A 20,764-nucleotide genomic window follows, 5' to 3' on the forward strand; every position below is an offset into this window, starting at 1 on the left:
TGTATTTTTGAACCCAAAGGAAACAGGCTTTCTGGGAACAGTCCCATCTGGAACATCTCTGCTCTAGGCACAGGTATAAAGTTGTACTATATTATGTTCGCTCTTTGATGAGAGCCTCATGTGTTCAAAATACCCTACACGTTCTGTAGAAGGTTGGCAAGGGAGTAATTTACAATGCCCAGTAAGCAAAAGGATTGGGCTGGTTCACCTTTTTGCACCATGCCAAGGGGTGGTTCTGGGTGGGGTCAAGTTTCCCTCCCTCCCTCGAGTTCTCTTGGCAGGGGCAGAGAAGGATTTTGTTCCTCTTCTCCTGGGGCCGGTGGAATGAGGAGGTTTTCATCTGTGGTCTGGCTCCACATATATCCTACCTAAGCTTACGGGAAGGCAGGTCATAGAAATGGAAGTTGCTGATTTATTTTGGAGCTTTCTTGTGTAAATCTTAAGTTTGTGGTTTTTGATCTCTTTTGAATTTACTCTCCTGCATTCTTTTCAATTGTATCTCTGATTTAAATACTTATCAGATGTGTAATCAGAGTTTTATGGCCTTTCAAAGTTCTCAGGCAGAATTTCCTTTTGGAATCTGGCTAGATTCCACATTTTTTTATTCCTTTTCAATGCCTGGTTTGGTGAAGGGCTAGTAAAGCATCTCCATCTCATTCTAGATATTTTAGAAAGGTGTCTTATCTCACAATAAGGCTATGAAAGAGCTATCTTGTTTCAGCATTCCCTTGTAGTAGTAGTGATCTCTCATTTTCCTTTTTAAGGTTAAGGAATCTTCTGTTGGAGTTTAGCAGCCACAGCCACCCCAGTGTTTTCAGCACTGAGTGTTTTGAAGTTTGTTTTTTTTTTTTTTAAGTCTTCATAAGAAAAGTTTATACCTTCAACAATGCTGGATTTAGCAAGAAATCCTGAAGATGTTTTCAGAGCTCCATTGAACACTACAAAACTTGCACCAGTCACTGATAAAAGAAAAATAAATTTGGTAAATTCCAGGATTTTTAATCTGGCTCTTTTTATGCATACATTTTCCATACTAAATGAAGATGACCAACAGAAGAGTTGTATAATCTGTAAAATACTGCAGAGCACATAAAATAAGCAATGCTGAATTTAAATTACACAAACACTTGAGGAAAGAATTCGAGATATTCAAGACCATAAACCCATGATGGGAAGGGAACATGTCTGCTAATTCTGTTGTATTGTACTCTCCCAAGTACAGTGCTCTGCACATAGTCAGCGCTCAATAAATACTATGATTTATTAATGGATTGATTAAGCCAGGAATTTAAACTAAATTCCTGCAACATGTTATATACATACTACTTTAACAGATTCCTGTATTTTTTTTTTTAAATCTGGCCCTTGAAGTACTGGCTCCTGGCAGTACTTCCCAGCAGTTCAAATGAAATTGCTTATTCCTAACTGGAGACAAAGATCCTGGGTGGGGGAATGCTCTAAAGATATGAAGCTTGAATAAGGAGAAATCCTCTGCTTCAGTCTTGCCACTATTACAGCTCCAAAGAAATGGGAGACCACAAAAATATTTTGCTTCTCAATCGGTGGTATTTGTTGAGGGCTTACTGTGGGCAGAGCACTGTACAAAGCATTTGGGAGAGTATAAAAGAATTAGCAAACACATTCCCTGCCTATAACAAGCTTACACTCTAGAGAGGGTCACAGACATCAATATATATAATGTATTATAAATAATTGAAATATATGTACATAAGTGCAGTGGGGTGAACATCGAATAGGAATAGGGGAAATAAAGACCAGGAGAGGTCTTGGAAATACTACTTTTCTTCCTTAATGGTATTTGTTAAGCCCTATGTGCCAGGCACTACAATAAATGCTGGGATAGATATTAAATTGTGAGATTAGACACAGTCCCTGCCCCACATGGGGCTCACTGTCTTAATCCCTACAGTACAGATGAGGAAACTGGAGCACAGAGAAGTTAAGTGACTTGCTCAAGGCCACATAGCAGACAAGTGGCGGAGCCTGGATTAGACCCCAGAACCCAGCTTTTGCCACTAGGCCACACTGCTTCTCTAACAGATCAGGTCCCACATGAAGTTCACAGTCTAAGTAGGAGGGAGGGACAACAGGTATTGAATCCCCATTCTGCAGATGAGGGAACAGAGCCACAGAAAAGTTAAGTCACCTGCCCAAGGTCACCAGCCAGCAAGTGGTAAAACTAGGATTAGAACCTAGGTCCTCGGACTCCCAGCCCCATGCTATGATACCGAGAAGCGGATACAATAATTTATTAGGTTTAAAACTAATTTAAACCTACAGCAGATTTAAAACTACCACTTTACTGCTAACTCATCTTTCAAGTGAATGCCCCAGTTAGGACAGGGAGGGCATTGGGGTGGGCTCCTCCTTCTCCCTTGAACCCGGATGTGATGGGGCGAGCCGCGACCCGCAGCCTTCTCCCCTGGCCTCCCTCAATCTGCTGTGTCCAGCGCCTTTCCCCCCGCCCCTGACGGCCACACACTCAACTCCCTTCGCCCTGCCGGCCCCCTCCCTCCCCGCTTCAGGAGTCTGCTGCATTCCTCTCTCCCAAATGATCACTTTAATAATAATGGTGCTATTCGTTAAGTGCGTATTATGTGTAAAGCACTGTTCTAAGCACTGGTGGGGCTGCCCATCCTCCAAAGTCACCTTTTTGCCCCTCTCATGTCATCATTCCTTCATTTCTATTTGCAGAAAAAGCAATCCCAAATCAGGTACTTATTACTGGAATTTGTTTAGTCCCAAAGCTGTAAGCTTGTTGTGTGGGCAGCGAACATATCTACCAACTCTGTTGTGGTGGACTGTCCAAAGCGCTTAGTACAGTGCTCTACATACAATAAGTGTTCAGTAAATATGACTGATTGATTGACTTTCTCTTATGAAAAAACTAGGCTGCTGCACATGTTCCTGAAATGAACATCCAGTGCCAAACAAAAGTCTTCCAAATAAGCCCTCTGAAAGCTATTCTGCAAAAAGTATTTTGCATTTGGGGAAGCAGCATGGTGTAGTGGATAGAGCAAGGGCTTAGGAGTTCAGGTCATGGGTTCTAATCCTGGGTCTGCCACTTGTCTGCTGTGTGACCTTGGATAAGTCACTTCACTTCTCTGGGCTTCAGTTACCTCAACTGTAAAATGGGAATTGAGACTGTGAACCCCACGTGGGACAGGGACTGTGTCCAACCCGATTTGCTTGTGTCTACCCCAGTGCTTAGTATAGTGCCTGGCACATAGTAAGCACTTAAATACCACAATTATTATTAGAAGTAGACCAGATCGGCTGGACTGGATTTATTGTTTTCCTCTCCCAGGTGCTTAGTACAGTGCTCTGCACACCATAATCACTCAATCAATGATTGATGGATTTTGCTGGTTACTGGTAAGCTTTCAACATTTGCACTTCAGTTTATCATGGACAAAGAGAATAAGTAAAATTTAATCTGCCTTATAAACTTGTATATTTGTACGCTTTTTTAGTCAACTAATAGTGTTTATTGAGCACCCATCGAAGTAGAACACTGTACTCCTTATTTGGGAGAGTACAACCAAAGCAAAATGTGTTCCCGCTCTCAAATAAAGTTACAAGGACCTGTAACGGTGCTCTTTCACTTAAGAGATGACTGTGATGATACAAGGGATAAAAATGAAAGTAAAGAATAGTAGTCTTTTTACCAATTTAGCTCACTTCAAAGGAATCACAATATGTGAATTACAAAAGCCATTAGACAAAATAAATTTTGCTGATGGGAAGCATATGGGATATTACAAAGTTTTAAAGATAGAAAGTTCAACTTTCTACTCAGAGGTGGCATAAGTAAGTTATCATTTAAAGGAGGAACACTACCTGGCCTTCCATTAAGAGTATGTTCCCTGTGGAAAATGTCATACCAAATATACATTTTTAAAGGTTGCAAAGGACTGGAATATATCTAAACTACTTCCCTCCTTTCTCATCTATTCATTTCTCTTCTCATCCCCTCCATAATGAGTTTCTATTGTACTAAAGATTTCCAAGGAAGATTGCTCAATTTGTCTCAGTAACCCAAACCTCAATCCTCAAAAAAAGATAACAGAGAAAAAAAAAAAAGGAAAACCGAGACTTAGAATTGAGTAACAAACATCATTACTATTTATTTAATGATGTTTATCTTCAGATCATTCATCAATAATATTTACTAAGAGTCTGTGGCCAGGCCAATGTACTAAGTGCTTGAGAGAGTATAACACAATTTAGTAGACATGATTCTGCCCCCCAAAAATTTAGGGTCAAGTGGGAGAGAAATAATGAAATAATTTAAAAATACAAGGAAGGGGTAGTGGTGATATATATGAATCAGTGCCTGAGTAATAGGGTATGTAAGTCACTATGCAGAGAAGTGCTCTGGAATAATAAGAGTATTTAAGTGCTTAGGTGGCATGGAAATACTTAAATAGGAGTGATAAGACATTAACTGAAAAAACCCTGCCAGAAAAGATGTAATTTCAGAGGGGTTTTGAAGACGTGGAAAACTGGGGTCTGCCTAACTTAAAAGGGAAAGTCGTTCCAGCAGGAGAGAGGGCTGTTATGAAAGAGGCTGGCAACAGGAATGCTGCAAAGAAGGCTGAGTGAATAAGTTAGCTTCTCTCGGTTCCTTGTTTGGTTCTTCTATAGAAATAACTTGTTCCCAGATTAATGACTAAGCACCATCATGAGTTCTGACTGAAACCTACCATGTGCAAAGCATTATTTGGTGTTGGAAGTAGAAAAATAAAATACACCCTCTCTACCCTTAAGGAGCCTTCAGTGTATGAAACAAATTTTGGGTTAGCATCTATAATTTTACACTGACTACAGAAATTGATTTTTTTTTCACCTTCCAGGACTGTGGATTACGTCTCTTACCTTTCCTAGGGTGGCCAGTTGCGCTGTTTGCTTGTGTTTGATAAACTCCTTCATTTTGTACACAAACTAGGTGAGAATCTGCCTCCATGCTAAAACTGGCCCCGATGCTAATGACATGCTCATTAGAAGAATTTATTACTTTCATTACCTGTTAATACAGAAAGTTTGACATAAACTTTTCTGTGTATAGGTTTTTGCAATTACTGTATCAACTTTCATAACTCAGTCTTCCAAACTTGGATGCTTTTTGTCCTTGAGCTCATCCTGAGAACATTTATCTCCTCAAAATATCCTTTTATCCCCTCAACCATTTTTAGTTACATGTAAACACACATTTTTTTAAATACAGAAAACAGCAAACCAAGAACATCTTTGTCTAGAGAGAGATTGAAACTCTTGGCAAATTCCCATAAAATTTACCAAACACAATTATACTTACATCACTGTATCTCTTCCGAGGTATTTTTATACAACTTTTGCCCATTTCCATGTGAATCAGTAACTGCTCTACATTATGCAAGGTATACTGATAATTTCGAAGGTCCTAGAACACAATGAAAATCTGGTAATTTAGTATGATTATTAATTACTTTAACTACAAAAATAAATGGAACTAGAGTAAAAAATAGTAGATAGAAATGCAACTATAAAGTTTTTTGTTATTCTTAATCTAATAAAATACCTCATTTTATTAACTAGGACAGCCATATTATTTTTGTTGAGCAACAGGTATTAAGTCACCATCCCAAATTCACCTTCCCTCTTTGTTAATGATTACAGCCAAAAGTAAATGTGGAGTAATTAAAATAATCAGAATATAAGTCTGAATTCTTCCTTATTTGGGATCTGTTTGAATGGACGGGTCTAATGGAAGTCAATGAAAAATGCATTTACACTTTAAAATCACCTTTAAAATTGTTTAGCATATCCCAGCAAAGATTGTGAAAGGTTCCATTTTACAAATCACCGCTTAAGTACGCAACTCTCTCAAAGTAAAAATTTTGTTATAGATTTAGGAAGTTTAAAATGATTCCTTTTACTTACAACAAGTAAGTTCATAATAGTGTGTCCTATTTCTCCAAAGAGAGGTTTCCGGCATCTGATGCTTGTTATAGGAGTTGGATATGCTACATAAAAGGAAGCAAAAATATTGCTATAACATTTCAAATAGCATTTAAGTAATTGTGTGCAGGCTGATCTAGGCATTTAGGCACAAATAAATGATGGAAGTAAAAAGTTCAGTTCCTGCCCCCAAATAATTTACATTAATTAATCTACAATTAAATTTATTTATGAAGGGGCTGACAAGCTGACCTAAATGCTCAAATTTACAACAAAAGAGCAGGCGTAGAAAAACAAAAAAGAAAATTAAGGCAACTGAGAAGGTACACAGATATAATCTTGAGTGCTAAAGCAGGCAGATGGGATAGTGAAGCCAGTAAAAGCTTATTACAATTTTTCTTAAATTTAATATTTATAAAGTAAAATATAAAGTTAAAAGACTTCAAAGTCCTTTTTTAAAAATCTGCAGATTTATAATCTCAAAATAAAATCCTCTCCTCCCCCTAATCTTTCCATCAGTGCTGACGCCACTGCCATTCTCCCTGACTCTCAAATCTGCCATCTTGGCATTAACCTTGACTCTACTCTCTTTTAACCTGTTGGTTCTTCTTCCCAGCAGCGCTAGAATCTACCTCTTCCTCTCTCTCAGTGGTATTTATTGGGCATTAACTCTGTGTAGAGCACTGTACTAAGCACTTAGGAAAGTATAATACAACAGAATTATGAGACACATTCCCTGGACATTACGAGCTAATGGTCATGCCTTCATTCAGTCATATTTATTCTAAAATCCTCTCCATCCAAACTGTCACCAGTTTCTAGTAGCATCCTCTCAGACCAACCTACCTCCGTCTCTCTCCTCTGCAGTAAGCAAATGCACTAACAGAAGACTTTTTAGAGTTTTATCAAGATATTTAAAAATTTTAATAAAGAATTGGAGCTGAATTTTGGGCTATAGATATACATACACATGATTATGAAACTATGGAATAGTTGCAAAAAATCTTTTTTTAAGGATATGGGAATATTGAAGGAATACAGGAACCATAAACCTATCAATGTACACACATTTTTATTACATGACAATTTTTATAAGTTCTGCCTTTCTGATAGTGTATTGAGGATGATCTTTTAATAAGCTTGCATGCTCCATATTTTGAAGATCGTGTTAATTATACACACAGGTTTATGTGGGTAAAAGTGCTATAAAACACAGAAATCACCACTCTGTAATTAATGACTCTGCCAATGCATTGCCAGAGCTGACTTACATGTCTTTCAAAAGTTTGGGAGAATCAGGCTTAAGAGAATTATGTCATAATTTTAAATAATTCCTAAAGGGAGACAATTTGATTCACTTCATACAAAAGAAGTAATTCACAGGTCAATCAAATAGGAAGACAATTTAGTAAAATAGCCAAACCGGAAAACATTCTGCCCTATTATTTAAAATTTCACAGAATCTTTTCAGAAGTATTTTTCTCCCTTAAATAATTTATTTCATTAAACATTTTTCAACATACTCATACAAAAATTCTTACTGTTTTACATAATACTCTGCAGCACAGCAAAGTTTACCTCCATATTCAGCTCCTAATCTCAACATCAGTCGTATTGGAAAAACTTTTGCCCACGGTATTTCCAACTTTTGAATAAGAATTCCACAAAGGAAAGGACTGTTTGGTAGTGGGAGATCATCCAGTTTCTGAAAAGTAGGTGTAACAAATAGGAATCCTCCATGATCCTTGCTATTGAGAAAACTTTCGGTAAACGTTATGTTGGCCAAGTTTTCTATGTATTTTCCTAGTGAAAAAAGAAAACATGATTTAGCCAAGTTTTGAAATGAAATGCTCATATTAGAAAACAACAACTGCTGATCTCAGATTGTTGTGATAGGAAACCCATTTCAAATCCAAGTGTATTTTTTCTGGCAAGATCAATTTTATCCAGGAAAATGGACTCTCAGTATGTGCCACTCCCAATATTGGGAATCAAATTTGAGAAATTGGGAAAAAACCCAAAAACCGCCCTCATAAAGTACTTGTGTAGATACATAAAAAAGTGCATTAACACCAGAGGGAATAATATAAGCCTTTATGACCATCTGAATATGGTTTTCAAAATCAATTAACATCTTCTTAACCATTTCTAAACTGGAATGCTGGCATGTCAGAATTATTTTTGCTGTTCCAAAAATGAATCAATAAAGAATACTGCAGCCTAAGGCTTTCTTAAGTTGTTCCATATTCTTCAAATACTTTGCAGAGTCCCCAGTTCCACCATAGAAAATAAATTCACCAGTATGTTTCTCCCTAATCCTAAAAAGGTATCATAAAGAGAAGTTGAACAACAAAATTATCAAATTTCTGTCCAGTTTTGAAAAGGATTTAAAAGGACAAACTATCAGACATATTAGTTATAAAATGCTGAATTTTATGTACAGAATCTTAACATGATTTTAGACTTTCTACTGTCATTTTGTCTCTTCAGTGCAACCAAGAATGTAAACCGCCTACGAGATTGACACACTTCAAAATCCTTACTCTTGGGCAGCTAAATTCTAGATATCTTATGCCAAATAGTAAAATGTTGTACCTTTCATTGCATCCTTATATATGCTAATAAATAGCTTGAAGATGTCTTTAGGAATAGTATCTTCATATGGCAAACATAACAAGAGAATGACAATTTCTGCCTGCCCCAAGCCATGTAATCCATTGGTTGAGAAGTACCAGCACTTTTCTGAAGAATCTTGAGATAAAATTACATTATTTGAAAAATCAAGCATCACCTTTCTACTGCAATTATATTTAGCACATCCATTTATTCAGTGATAGTCATTTTTAAAAAATCAGTTGTTCATCCAAACCTTTGAATTAAAACAAAAATACTGAATTCAATGTCAAGGCAAACGAAATTAGGGAAACCAAGTCTGTTCTCTCCAGCAAGCTGAAAGTATACAGCAGCAATGATACTCCTTATGGCTGGTGAAAGAATAACACTAAGAAAAAATGGGATTTGCAAAGTCTAAAACAATTACAGAAAATATTGAGAGCCTTTCCTGGCAGTATTCTTTATTGTCAGGGGTTGCTGAAGGTGGATGCCTTTTCTGGAGAACTTTAAAGAGCAGGTACTCATCTGCCTGGAAGAGTTTAGGTCAGCAACCTTTGATTCACAGAGAATGAGTCCCCTATATAGCTAACTGGGCTGAGCTCAAGAAAAGGAAAGTAGGTAGGAGGCCATGCCCTGATCCCAGCCCCTACTCAGATTAAAAGTAGGTGATTACAGTAGTCTGAAGAGCCAGAGACAGCTCATATCTGAACAGGTTCTTGCAAGTGTATTTCCCCTGGTTTTTTTGTGTTTGTTTACGATACGTTAAGCTCTTACTCTGTGCCAGATTTTCTGCTAAGCGCTGAGGTATTCAGATTGGACACAGTCCATGTCCCTTATGGGGCCCACAGTCCTAATCCCCATTTTACAGATGAGGTAACAGGCACAGAGATGTGAAGTGACTTGCCCAAGGTCACACAGCAGACAAGGCAGGATTAGAACTCAGGACCCCTAACTCCCAAGCCTTTGCTCTTTCCACCAAGCCACGATGCTTCTCACGTGGTTTTAGCTCTCTGCTCAGAGGTAGTCTGGTCACTTTCCCAGCCTCTTTCTTAGAGATCCACTTACCTAAAAACTGGGAAGCTGAGAGCTTCCACTTACCCAAAGACAGGGGAGAGTTGGCACGGAGCAAGAATGCTCCATCAGCGCGGGATGTGGCTGGGCGTGGGGACTCCATCAAAATTTTGGGGTGGAATCCCGGTCAGTGCCACTACAGTCATCTGTGCTCTACATGGAACACATCCAATCCTTCCACAGTGTGAGAACCATGGGCTGTACACAACCTTGTACACGCCCATTCCCAAGCTGCACGCATGAATGAGCACAAGCAGTTTGGGTAATGATGATAGCCTTGCTGAGCCCAGACAGGCTCACAGAGCTGGAAGTTCCATAATTGCATTCTCACCAAAGTACATACTGGAAACACACATTATGGAAGAGCTGGATGTAGGAATAAGAAGTGGGGGTGCTTATGGGGAGACTTGCTTTCTTCAAATCTGCAATGCTCCTAGACTACTCATCACCTTTGCGAAACATATTTTAGGGGACCAGATTACTTATTTCTCCACTCTGAACTAATACGGGCAGGAGGAGGTGGGGAAATGGCAGTGTAGGCCGTCACAATATTACATGTCTGTTTCTGCTTAAAAAAGGAGCTTATTTTAATTGAATAGGTTAAAAAAAGAATTATTACTTACAAGACACTATCTTGACATTCACAAGGAGGTTAGCATTTAGGACAAATGTTAATGGATGCGGTCCTTCACCTTCAAGAAGCAACATCATCTCCCCAAGAGCTGGACATTGTTCTACCATAGGATCTAAATGCACATTAAAAATCCATTAATTTCAGTTGATAGATATTTCATATCTGAGCCTCAGTATGACAAAACAATGTGTTACTGGACAGAATTTTACACTTTAAGAATAATGAAGAATCACTAGAATTATAAGCACTCAAGGATCAAATTTAAAAGCAAAAGCAGTGTTACAGCAATAGTATATTCCTAAATGAATACTAAAAAGCTGTCTTCTCTAACATAGCCAAGATATTTTCTTAAAAAGTGAATTCAAATAAAGAAATGCAAAATAAAGCAATCAATATATAGTACTGATCGAGTGTTGACTCTGTGTAGAGCACTTACAAAGACCTTGGGAGAGTACGACAGAATTTGAAGAAACCATCTCTGCCCGCAAGGATTTTATAATCTAGTGGGAGGAGATAGTCACAGTTCTGGACAGGTAGAGTTTGAGGTGCTGATGGGACATCCATGAGGCAAGAAGAAATATGAGATTGCACAAAATGAGAGATCAGGACTAGTGAAGTAGATTTGGAAGTCACCTGTGTAGAGGGGGGAGTTAATAATGTTGGTATTTGTTAAGCGCTTACTATGTGCCGAGCACTGTTCTCGGGAGTTGAAGGTAGAAGGGGGTGGCCACAGTGACAAGGGCTGCTGAAAAGTAGAGGAAGAAAAGAATGCAGAAGACATCATCAGAGTTGAGGAGGAAGTGGTCACTGGTGACCTTACAGAGAGCAGTGTCAGTGAAGGAGAGAGAAGCCAGACTGTAGAAGGTTAAGAGGGGGGAGTTGGAAGAGAGGAAGTAGAGGCAGTGAATATAAAACAACCCATTTGAATTTGGACAGGAATAGTAGCAGGGACAGTGGGTTTTTGTTTTTTTCCAGATTGGAAAAATGAAGTCATGTTTGAAAGCAGGGGAGAAGGAGTCAACCAAGAGTGAGTAGGTGAAGATGGCAGTTAGGGAGAGAAAAGTGCAGGAACAAGAGTTTTCATGAGGTTCAAGGGAAAGGAGTCGGAGGGAGCCATCAACCTTTTGTCAAAAGTCAGTAAAGGTTGATGAGGCACTCAAAGTTTCACTCAACATACACAAAATTCAACAGAATGTTTCTCAAAAAAAACTTGTAGTATTCCTTGCACAGTTAAAAGCCTGAATATTAAAGTAATTCCCACCTCACCTTCTCCTCTTTCTCCAACTGCAAGTAGGAGAGGAGGCAATTCATCTTCATCATCAGGAATGAGGGTGATCTCCTTGCTAACACACTGATCAATACCACAGAGAAACATATAATTCGAAGAACTAGACGAAAGCAAATTGTATTCTGATGGAGCAACCATAACCGGGCTAGGTGATTTCTCAGTTTCGGAGGAAATGGATGATTCTTCACCAGGGAGAATGAAAGAAGGACTAGACAACCCCTCAGTTCCTAGGGTAATTGGAAATTCTTCAGCAGCTGCCACTATAGGAATGGGACTCTGTAATTTCTCAGCAATTCCAGCAATTGCTATATCATTCTTTGGTTTTATGTCCACGGAAGAAGGGATGTGATCCACTGGACTGATATTCTATGAAAAACAAAAGAGGCTTCCGATTAATTTATATTTTTCTAGCAATAATGAAATACTGTATACTATCAATTATGTTTATTACATCCTGAGCACTGTACCAAATGCTAGGAAGAGTAAAATATAGACAGAGCTGGTAGGCATGTTTGCTGCTCACAAGGAGCTTACAGTCTAGAGGAACAACTTTTTGAACAATTTCATTCCACAATCAATATCTATTCCTGATGGCTTCATTGTTCAATCAGTGCTAATGACTGAGTGAAGAACTGCTCAGTAACTGTGGAATGTTGAACTTCACACAATTACAGGATGAAACAGCAAGCAAGTTCCTGCTCAGATACTAATTCCACAAGTAGATTCCCATCTTTTCATTGCTGGCTTTCCTTAAGGCACACTTGTTCCAAATGTATGTGAATTCAAGATTTAATTAGAAAGTTGATTGCCTGTTTTTTTTTCTCAAGGAGAAGCTAGCTGTTGTACAACGCCCCCAGATCTTTAACAAAGTCCAAACCTAAATAAGCTCAGAATTTAAAGAGCTAGGTGAAAAAGCAGCATAAGCAGCATGGCCTGAGTGGATAAAGCATGGGCCTGGGAGTCAAAAGGATCTGGGTTCTAATCCCAGATCTGGCACTTGTCTGCTGTGTGACCTTGGGCAGGTCACTTCACTTCTCTGTGCCTGTTACCTTACCTGTAAAATGGGGATTAAGACTACGAGCCCCATGCGGGACAGGGACAGTGTCCAACCTAATTAGCTTGGATCTACCCCGGAACTTAGAACAGTGCTTGACACATAGTAAATGTTTAACAAATACCAGCATCATCATTATTATTATATTCCAAAACAGTCAAAGAATTACTGTGGATAATGTTTCTGAGCTTTTCCACCTCTCTTTTTTGCCCCCTGTCAGATATGCCTGGGAGATTGAATGGCAGACATAATTCCTGAACCTTGCAGACGGGACAGATGCATAAAAATTTCTAGAATCACACGGTGCCGGTGACAAGTCTGTTTTGGTCTGGGATTCTCAGAATCATCCTGAACTGCAAGCCCTCTAGTTTAGTAATGTACCCGGAATGGGAAGGCAATTCCAGGTCTGTCTCAGTCCAGATCGATTTTAACATGGTCTGTCCCGTAGGGGCAGGGTTAGAACAATATGCATCCATCAACAGTCTCCTTACTGGGACATACCAGTATTTGCAGTAAATGTACGTGTGTATACACACACACAAACACAAATATGTTGGTCCTGTAGCCTTAGACTGAAAGCTCAGCAGGGATAGAAATTGTTTATTTTAAAATTTTGTACAGCATTTAGCACATTGTCAATGCTGTATTAACCATCACTTCCTTGTGAACTTGCAAAAAATTCTTCCTTCAACAATCTAGCCTCATCCCGTTTTCTTAAAATTAATCTGATTTAAAGTCGAAAGTGATTATTGGACTAATATACTAGGCATTTCCTCTGTGCTAAAGCACTATTTTAAGTGCTGAGGTAGTTACAGCTAATCAATTTGGATATAATAGTCCCTGTCTCATATAGCAGTCATAATCGAAGAAGTTAGGACTACTTCAACACAAAAATCGCTTTTCACATTATTCATTCATTCAATAGTATTTATTGAGCACTTACTAAATGCAGAGCACTGTTCTAAGCGATTTATGTACAATTCGGCAACAGATAGAGACAGTCCCTGCCCAATAATGGGCTCACATTAGGGAGAATTGTTCGAAAATCTGTAAGACTAATACACTCTTTCAAACAGAGCAAAAGGAATAACAGACTTCTGGTTCCATACCGTGGGTAAGTCAGGTAAGACAGGACTTATGTCCGGTGAAGATTTCTTGCCTCCAGATGATAGTTTTGCTGTGTCTGCCACTTCACCATTGGGTAATATACCATCTGCAAACCAAACTCTCTTCTGTTCTTTGGGGCACAGTCCTAGGGTTAATTAAAAATTCAAAAGCACTTTACTTTGTACTAGGAGAGAAATTCAGTAGCAAAAGGGATCATGTACTGTTTACAGCAGCATTTTGCTTTTTACTGCATTTGTACCATCCAATACCTTTAAAAAACAATTTAACAAAACCACATCAACACTGTTAAGCAAATCCAAACCTAGTAATTCATCAAGGAAACCAATCATTCAGTATATATTAAGCACAGTAAAGCACATGGGTGCAAATGGAGGTAAGAGATAGTTCTTGCCCTCTAGTAGATTACTTTCTAAAATGAGCCACAGAATTTCACCAAGCGCTTACCCAATGCAGACTTAGATATATTAAAAAAAGTTTCCTATCTTGCATTCACAATACTAAATCCAAAGAGAGGGAGAATTGGGATATGGGACAGGAGGAGACCCCCAAGGAGAAATGCAGAGTGATGAGGAAAATGAGGAAAAAAATGAGGAAGAGGAGAGGGTTCGATGACAAGAATACATGGGGAAAAATTAAATTCATGAAACTCAAGGCCCCTGGCTAGCATTCTTCTCACTGACTTTGTACTGGGACTCAGCCGTACAGTAGAGAACAGCTAAATATTGAGGAATCCTCTCCAGCTGAGGCACAAATCCTGGCTACAGACTATATAAGACTGAAGAGCAGGCCCAGGTCACTTTCCCGCAATCACCCTCACTACTCCTCTTGCTGCTGGCCCCATCGGTTCACTAATCTTGAACTGTGACCATTTTTTAAAGTTAAGCAACAGTGCAAGGCCACGACAAGCCTTTCCTGCATTTGGGGCATCTTCTTTCAGAAGCTATTATATACCAACCATTGATTGGCAGCAGTCAAAGATGGGAAGTTTCTTCTAACAGTGGGGGCTCAGAGACATTTCCTAACTAATCTCCTGATTTCTTGCTCATGCTATTCCATTAGCTTCCCTGGCATTCATTTACATTTCTGCATTTATTATTTTTCTTTAGCTTTTCTCTACACTTGTGTACATATTCATAATTTATTTATTTTAGTGTCTGTCTCCCCACTCTAGACTATAAACTCTTTGTGAACAAGGAATCGCTTTGGTATTCTCCCAAGCTCTTAGTACAGTACTCAGCATACAGTAAGTGTTCAATAAGGCCATGATCGATTTGTGTCTCTCTTACATATCTAGCAAATTATGTCCATTTGGCTCTCCCATTAAACTATAAAGTCAAGGGCAGGAACCAAGTGTGACGTGTGACTGTGTCCAACGTGATTAAGTTGTATCTACCCCTCTGCTTAGAACACTGCTTGGCACATAGTAAGCGCTCAACAAGTACCACAATTATTATGTCTTTAACTTTATTAAATGATCCCCTCTCTGTAAATAGTTGGCACTTAACTGCTGAAGACAATAATGGACCCCAGAAACTAGATTGGAGGAACTGCAATTGCAAACCTCAAGGGAGGATTAGTAATGCACTGGTGATGAACACCAACGGCCCCCAACCTCAGCATAATAATAATTATGGTATTTGTTAAGCACTTACAATGTGCTAGGCACTGTATTAAGCCATGGGTGGATGATACAAGTAAATCAGGTTGGACACAGTCCCTGTGCCGCGTAGGGCTCGCAGTCTTAATTCCCATTTTACAGGTGAGATAACTGAGGCACCGTGAAGTGACTTGCTCGAGACCACACAGCAGACAAGTGGCGAAGCCAGGATTAGAATCCACAGCCTTGATTCCCAGGCCCATGCTCTCTCCACTACACTATCCTGCTTCCCAACTGCATAACTCTAGAGCAAAGGAACTGTTGGGTCATGAATGAATGCACTTCATTCACCTACACGGCACAGTCCTATCATCTTGATGCCAACCCACCTCTTACCGCATCTTGAACTTGGGACCTGCGGTCATAGTGAAAGCCAAACATAAAACAGATTAAATCAAAGACGCTATTTCCAATGAGTCTCAACTCAAGCTAATGAAAATATGGATTGCATCTGAGGATTTTTTTTTATAAATTACCTTCAATACTTGGTTGTTTCAGTACAGAGATAGGTAACGATGCTGTAGGTGACGGAGTATTGGGTGAACCAGATGGCTGGGTTTCCCGCAAAGGCTGGACAGTGGAACATTCAGAAGTAATTCCAGAATTAGGCTTAGAACCTGTTGGACTCATCATTCTTTCAAATGCCTGTGCTACAAAGAGACACATATATGCATACGCTTTATAATATTTAACAATTTAAGGAGTGTTTAGCGTTGAACCAGAAATTCATAGTATATTGACTAGGTACCTGATTAGTAGGAACAGTCTGGGATTTTTGTGGGTTTGAGCCAAGTCATTTCTTAACTCACGCACATATAAAAATAAAACAAAACAACTTGGAATTGGAAATGTCCCAGTTGAAGTCAACCCAATCTGAACCATCCTCCCCGTCCATCTGCAAATGCTCCTGCTCACCATAAATCACCATCATTGATAACACTTATTCAGTCCCTACCTGTTGGTTGTTTTTTTTAATATCATTGTTAAGCTCTGTGTGCCAGGCACTGTATTAAGTGCTGGGGTAGATATAAGCTCTCTTGTTGGACACAGTCCACTTCCCACATAGGGCTCACAATCTTAATCCCCATTTTACAGATGAGGTAACTGTGGCAAAGAGAAGTGAAGTGCCTTGTCCAAGGTCACATGGCAGATGTAGTGGAACCGGAATTAGAAACCAGATTCTCTGAATCCCAGATCTTGCTCTTTCTAGTAGACCAAGCTGCTTCTCTACTAACCCACACACGATTACTTTGCCCAGAGCACTGTACGAGGCAATTGGGAACATACAACATACACACTCCACGTCCTCGAGGAATCAACAATTGCATGACATATCTGGGATTTTCTCATCAGGGGTGCAACATGCTCTGTTTCAACCTCCGCATTCTGGGGCTCATAGGAAGTCAGGCTGATTATAAAGGTAAGAGATAGTAGTCCCAACACATAGGTGATGCTACGAGGGGGAAGGAAAAAGCTTGGCATCCTGTTCTTCTAATGTGGTCAGTCTATAAATGAAGTTTATGGCTGTCCCAAAACAACTCGTGCCTTCAGAGTTTAACCACTCGCTCCCCTTGCATAGAGCTCAGATTTGTGGTACTTCTATTTTAAGCCATAATTCTGTCAGTTTCACTTCTGTGATCTGAAAGAAATGCTCCTTTGATTATTACAGTGCAAACGGCAGAGCGCTAGCCAGAAAACCTTTCAGGCCTGCTTTCACCGCACCCAGCTGTTTCACTTCCATGCAACTAACAGCATCACGACTTAAAATAGAAATATGAACAATGAACTGGAGGACTGAACTAAGGTTACCATTTAGCAGAACCCAGGAGTGCGCATACATGCTTCTGGATTAGGGATCTGATTCTATGTGTGATAGATTTGGTGAAAGACAGCAGTGATGGAAATAAATCCACAATCCACGAGCATGTTCTACGGAGAAATAGCATATAGTCAGTAGGTCATGGGTTCTAATCCCAGCTCTGCCACTTGTCTGCTGTGTGACCTCGGGCAAATCACTTCACTTCTCTGGGCCTCATCTATAAAATGGAGATCGAGACTGAGAGCCCCATGTGGAGCATGGGCTGTGTCCAACCCGATTTGCTTGTATCCACTCCAGCATTTAGTACAGTGCCTGGCACATAATAAGCACTTAAATACCACAATTATTAATATTGTTCTTTTCTTTTCTCCCACCTTCTTGTGCTCCAAGTCAGGTCTTGGGATTTTGCAGTTCTAGAGTTGGGCTTTTCCAGCCAGCAATGTTCTACAAGTTCAAAGATTTGCTATTTAAATGCCTGGGTATTTACCACTGCCACTGGCTCACAGGAGTATGTTTAAGAACATCACATCAATATAAGTTAGTGTCCTAATTAAGGCTGGGTGCCTCAGCAGGAATACAACTGGCAGGGACGGGAGAGGCTGTGAGTGGTGCTGAGCAAGCCACCCTCACTATTATCCATTCCTTCGCACGGATGCTCTATCCTGAGGTCTCAGGACTGAAGCTCGTGCATCAGTCTTAACAGGAGACGACTCCATCGTCATTGATACAGGAGAATTCCAAACTGAACAGTGTCTTTTTAATTCCTATAAAAATAGTAAGAACGTATTTTAAACTACCTCCCGCCCCCAGCCTTGGTTATTTCACGGCACCTAATGCACTTTAGAGGTCACAAGCAAGGGGTCTTGGCAGGACAGTTCAAAATGCCCTACTCCCCACAGGCATGTGTGTGTTCAGGAAAACTGCCCCATCAGGCAGGTGGTTTCTAAACATGAGGTGTTCCCCCACCCAGTATTTCACTCAATCATCCCACACTCAAGTGCTAATGCTTATCGGCATGTGACTATCTCTGTCTCTTCTTCTTGCCCTCTAAATCGTTTTGATCTGTGAAACAGCATCCTCCCTTACTTTGTAATTGTACAGCCCAGTGAGTGCCATGTACACAGTTTTATTTTGATAATGATGAAAAGGTAATTCCCAAAAAAGTGGTTTTAGAGGGTTGTGACACTTTTTAAACAATGGCAAATGTTCTGAACTTGTTAGTGATGTCTTGCTACAACAAAACAAAAATCCAGAACTCTGCCTACATTCACTTAAAATGACAATTCATTTAACCGTAACATTCCAAAACTGCCTATGTAAGCCAACAAGAATCATTTGGGACCTCGCTCTAGACAGATTCTGTGGCTGAAGCAGCAACACTAAAACAAACTAAGCAAGACTAACTAATCCCTGGGTGAACTACACGTGTTTACATCAGCATATTCGGCAGTTGTGGATGCTTCATTAAGGTCCAGCAGAACATGCTTTCTCTGCCATTCTATGGAGTATTTTGGTTCAAACCTGGAATGTTTTCATTCATTCAGTTCACTGGATTCAAAAAAATCAATTTTAAAAATGAAAACATGAACTAACAAATCACCGAACTTCTGGACTAGGTTTTGTCACTGATTTAAAAATGAAGTCACTCAAGAAACTGATGCTCTACAATGATTCCTCACAATAGAGGAAAAACATGAGATAAGGCAACCCTCAAAGTTTTGGAAATAAAACTGCTTGTGTACCTCACAAATTATTGTTCACTTCGACTAATTTAGTAAAGGAAACATGTTAGTGAAACTGCCAACACTTACCTTTACTTATAGATTCATGGCACACAATACAGACTCTTGCTTCTTTTTCCATATATTGAAGTTTACATTTCTTACTGCAACACACACCACAAAAGACCTGAAGAAAACATATGATTTTAAATGTCCTGGTTCAAAGTAGACCACTACTTACCCAAATGGACAAAAAATTCACCAGGCACTGATCCCTGAAATCTATCAATAAAATTACTAGTTCTACTCTTTAATCTTTGGTTCTTTGGGCTAACAAGAACTCCTACAATTTATAATATACTCTCTGCCACGGAAAATACCTCAGCAACTCCTTGATTCTTGGCCAAATGGCAAGATTCTTTCCCTAAGTGAATGTACTGCTAATGAATTCTCATTCTAGTACTACTGCTGAAAATATATTCTCTGCAGTTCTCTTGCTTTATACTTTGAAAATATCGATTTTAATTCAGCCATTTTTAGTCAAGAATGAAATATACATATGCAATATTACTGCTTGTCTTAAAACACCTGACCTACAACTGGCACTGGAAACATTTTTAAGTTGCTTTGCCACTGTGAGGGAAAGCAAAACACGCCTGGCTTTGTAATTCAGCTGTGTGACTGCGGGCAAGTCACTTAACTTCTCTGTGCCTCAGTCACTTCGTGTGTAAAATGGGGCTTAACTGTGAGCCTCACATGGGACAACCTGATTACCCTGTATCTACCCCAGAGCTTAGAACAATGCTCTGCACATAGTAAGTGCTTAATACTATTATTATTATTATTATTATTATTATTAACTGCTGCTCCAGAATGTAAATTCACTGTGAGCAGGAAACTTGTCTACTACTCTGTTGTACCATACTCTCAAGTGTTTAGTAAAGTGCCCTGCACACAGTAAGAGCTCAATAAATACCACTGGCTGATTCCTGCTACCTATGCCTCTGTTTCAGGAAGCTGAATTGCTGCCCCCTTAAAGTTCCTGACACTTGAGGGAGGCTGGGCAGAAGGTGTCAAGAGAGACTCTAGGACAGAGGCCCAGGATTTGAGAAAGACAGCACGAAGAGCAATGAAAGACCTGAAGGCAGTGATGCTGAATGTGGCAGCATGAACAGCAGCTACAGGATAATGGCTTGGTACACGGAATTCACTTCCACATCTACTGGAGATCGACAATTCTATTTTTTTAGCGGTACTGGACAGTGCTTCCCGGACCAAACTGACATAGTTCCTGATACTACGTTTAATACAAATTGAATGCCTTAGTGCAAATGCTTCTCATTTGATTGGTCAAGAAATGAAAGACTCTAAGTGCCCAACTAATATTCACAGCTGGGTTGGAAAAATAGCCTCAGACTTCTTTCACGGTTCTCATGAAATACCTGCAAATGTTTACAGCTTACACTTGAACAGTTTTACAATAACAGAGAAAAGAAACTTCTTTGAGGGCAAGGATATCTATTAACTCCAGAGTATCCTTCCGAAGAGCACAGTGCTCTGCAGTAAGCACTCAAATGCTGCATTACGGTGATTATGTATTTATTAAGTGCTTACTATGTGCCAAACACTGGACTAAGTACTGGGGCAGACACAAGATTATCAGGCTGGACCCAGTTCCTGTCCCACATGGGGCAAATAAACTAAGTAGGAGGGGGTAGAATTTAATCCCCCTTTTACCGAGGAGGACACTGGGGCACACAGAAGTTACGTGACTTGCCCAAAGTCACAAGTGCCAGTGCTCAGATTAAAACCCAAATC

General features: G+C 39.6%; 1 protein-coding gene across 2 annotated transcripts in view; it reads right to left on the reverse strand.

Moving 5' to 3' along the window:
• ZFYVE16 (zinc finger FYVE-type containing 16) overlaps positions 1-20,764 on the reverse strand; it is a 52,258-nt gene that overhangs the window by 8,964 nt on the left and 22,530 nt on the right. The window contains exons 4-14 of one of the 2 annotated variants that reach the window (XM_029059402.2): positions 19,037-19,133; positions 15,883-16,056; positions 13,761-13,873; positions 11,546-11,933; positions 10,269-10,391; positions 8,557-8,712; positions 7,540-7,764; positions 5,944-6,026; positions 5,339-5,443; positions 4,900-5,047; positions 879-959 (exon numbers count right to left, since the gene is read on the reverse strand). In XM_029059402.2, the coding sequence (XP_028915235.1) occupies positions 879-959; positions 4,900-5,047; positions 5,339-5,443; positions 5,944-6,026; positions 7,540-7,764; positions 8,557-8,712; positions 10,269-10,391; positions 11,546-11,933; positions 13,761-13,873; positions 15,883-16,056; positions 19,037-19,133 (1,693 nt within the window). Of the gene's footprint in view, positions 1-878; positions 960-4,899; positions 5,048-5,338; positions 5,444-5,943; positions 6,027-7,539; positions 7,765-8,556; positions 8,713-10,268; positions 10,392-11,545; positions 11,934-13,730; positions 13,874-15,882; positions 16,057-19,036; positions 19,134-20,764 lie in introns of both variants that reach the window. The other variant, XM_029059392.2, reaches the window with a different exon arrangement.

Source organism: Ornithorhynchus anatinus, chromosome 1, assembly GCF_004115215.2.
Source record: "Ornithorhynchus anatinus isolate Pmale09 chromosome 1, mOrnAna1.pri.v4, whole genome shotgun sequence".
NCBI lineage: Eukaryota > Metazoa > Chordata > Mammalia > Monotremata > Ornithorhynchidae > Ornithorhynchus > Ornithorhynchus anatinus.